At 36.6% G+C, this 1,439-nt stretch overlaps 1 protein-coding gene across 1 annotated transcript; it reads right to left on the bottom strand.

Moving 5' to 3' along the window:
• Window positions 1-423: 423 nt before the first annotated feature.
• On the bottom strand, window positions 424-1,016 carry LOC107736347 (SH3 and PX domain-containing protein 2B-like). Its single transcript, XM_016547785.1, has 2 exons — window positions 768-1,016; window positions 424-688 (listed from the first exon to the last, which is right to left on the bottom strand). Exons 1-2 carry the CDS (start codon window positions 929-931, stop codon window positions 445-447), a joined length of 408 nt encoding a protein of 135 aa, XP_016403271.1. The 5' UTR covers window positions 932-1,016; the 3' UTR covers window positions 424-444.
• Between the last annotated feature and the right edge of the window lie 423 nt (window positions 1,017-1,439).

Raw genomic sequence — 1,439 nt, 5'->3', positions numbered from 1 at the left:
AATAGTGACATAATCCAAACGCAATTGCAAATCTTGCATTACCGTATGGGTTTTCACTTTCACGAACGCATAGTGACTGTCAAATTTCAAATGGAAAAGCAAAGTCCATTTGCAACTAGATTTCCCGTGCCTTTCGAGTTATGAACCTGTCATATATAAATAGAAATATTAATTACCACGTCTGCTTTTTCACTCTCTCTCGGAAGTGACGTCACTCACATACAACTGTGCCGAATGCTTTGAACAATGGAGGTAATCGGTCTGCTATGCAACATAATTTCACAAAGCAAAATTCAGACCTTTCTGTTTTTGCTTCAAATGTTGAAATGATACAATCAAATTTAAATCAGAAACTGCTCGTGCAATTTTTTTATTATTAAATATGCATAGGTGGTAAAAAATATTTACGACCGGTCAATTTTCTCAAGTCGCAAAAAGTTAGTTTTATGCCCCGTCAGTAACCTTAAATACTTGTAATTTTTTAGATTCTAATGAAACCAACTGTTGCTTACTGCGCTTGCTTTCTGAAAATGGCGAAAATCGGTCGCGCTGATTCTCCTTGTTTTCTTTGTTGGCATTCTGCTGTTTGCAAGCCACTTCTAGGTCATTAGTGCTGGCATGAACTGGAGCGCCAGCAGCCATCTTCTTCAGATAGGATGCCGGGGCCCAGCCTTCTATTCCTTGGTATCTATGGGGGTGAAGGGGACAATGCTCTAAGAAAATGCCTGTTAAGTACTTTTTCTGAGGACAATTGCATTTGATTTTACCTGATCTTCCACCAGCCTTCCAAGTTTTTCTGAATGACCTCAACAGTCATGCCTCTTTCCAAATCAATCTCATCTTGATCACGTGCAGCGTATGGATAGACTGCAGTGTACTTTTCCTCTGAGGATATGAAAGGGATATTTGAACTTTTAGTTAACAGCGCCATTCATGAATAACATCTAACCACTACAGCCCATTTACCAGTTCCGTTTTCTTTATTTTGCACAAAAACATATACAAATACAATAATGTTCCACTAAAACTTGACAACCAGAAAGTGTCCAAATACTTTTTTTCTTCATTTGCTTGAAAAAATTTTTTCTTCCTTTAAATAAAATAATCTAGTGCAATTACATTTTTAGAAGATTCATTTATCTTTCATTGTTTTGCCAAAATAGTTGAAAACATGCAGTGGTAAATTTGATATAGTGGAAAAAGCTTCACTTTTTACATTTGTACTTCGATTTTATAGTAAATGACTGCTTGTAATCTGCATTTCCTCTTTCTGTTTGGGTTTTTTGATGAATAGCAGATGAAGGAGGGGTGGGGAGGATCTGATCAGAGACTCAAAAGTAATGACAGCATAAGTACATCTGCTGGGAAGAATGATAGATTTCACATGCTACCAACAAAATCACAATCTAAACATGAGTACACCAGGTTTGATAACTCTT

The sequence above is a fragment of the Sinocyclocheilus rhinocerous genome, unplaced genomic scaffold (assembly GCF_001515625.1).
Source record: "Sinocyclocheilus rhinocerous isolate Xijiao unplaced genomic scaffold, SAMN03320098_v1.1 C36644520, whole genome shotgun sequence".
Classification (NCBI taxonomy): Eukaryota; Metazoa; Chordata; class Actinopteri; order Cypriniformes; family Cyprinidae; genus Sinocyclocheilus; species Sinocyclocheilus rhinocerous.
Note: the sequence above shows the minus strand (reverse complement) of the source record. Positions and strands in the feature narration are given on the sequence as shown.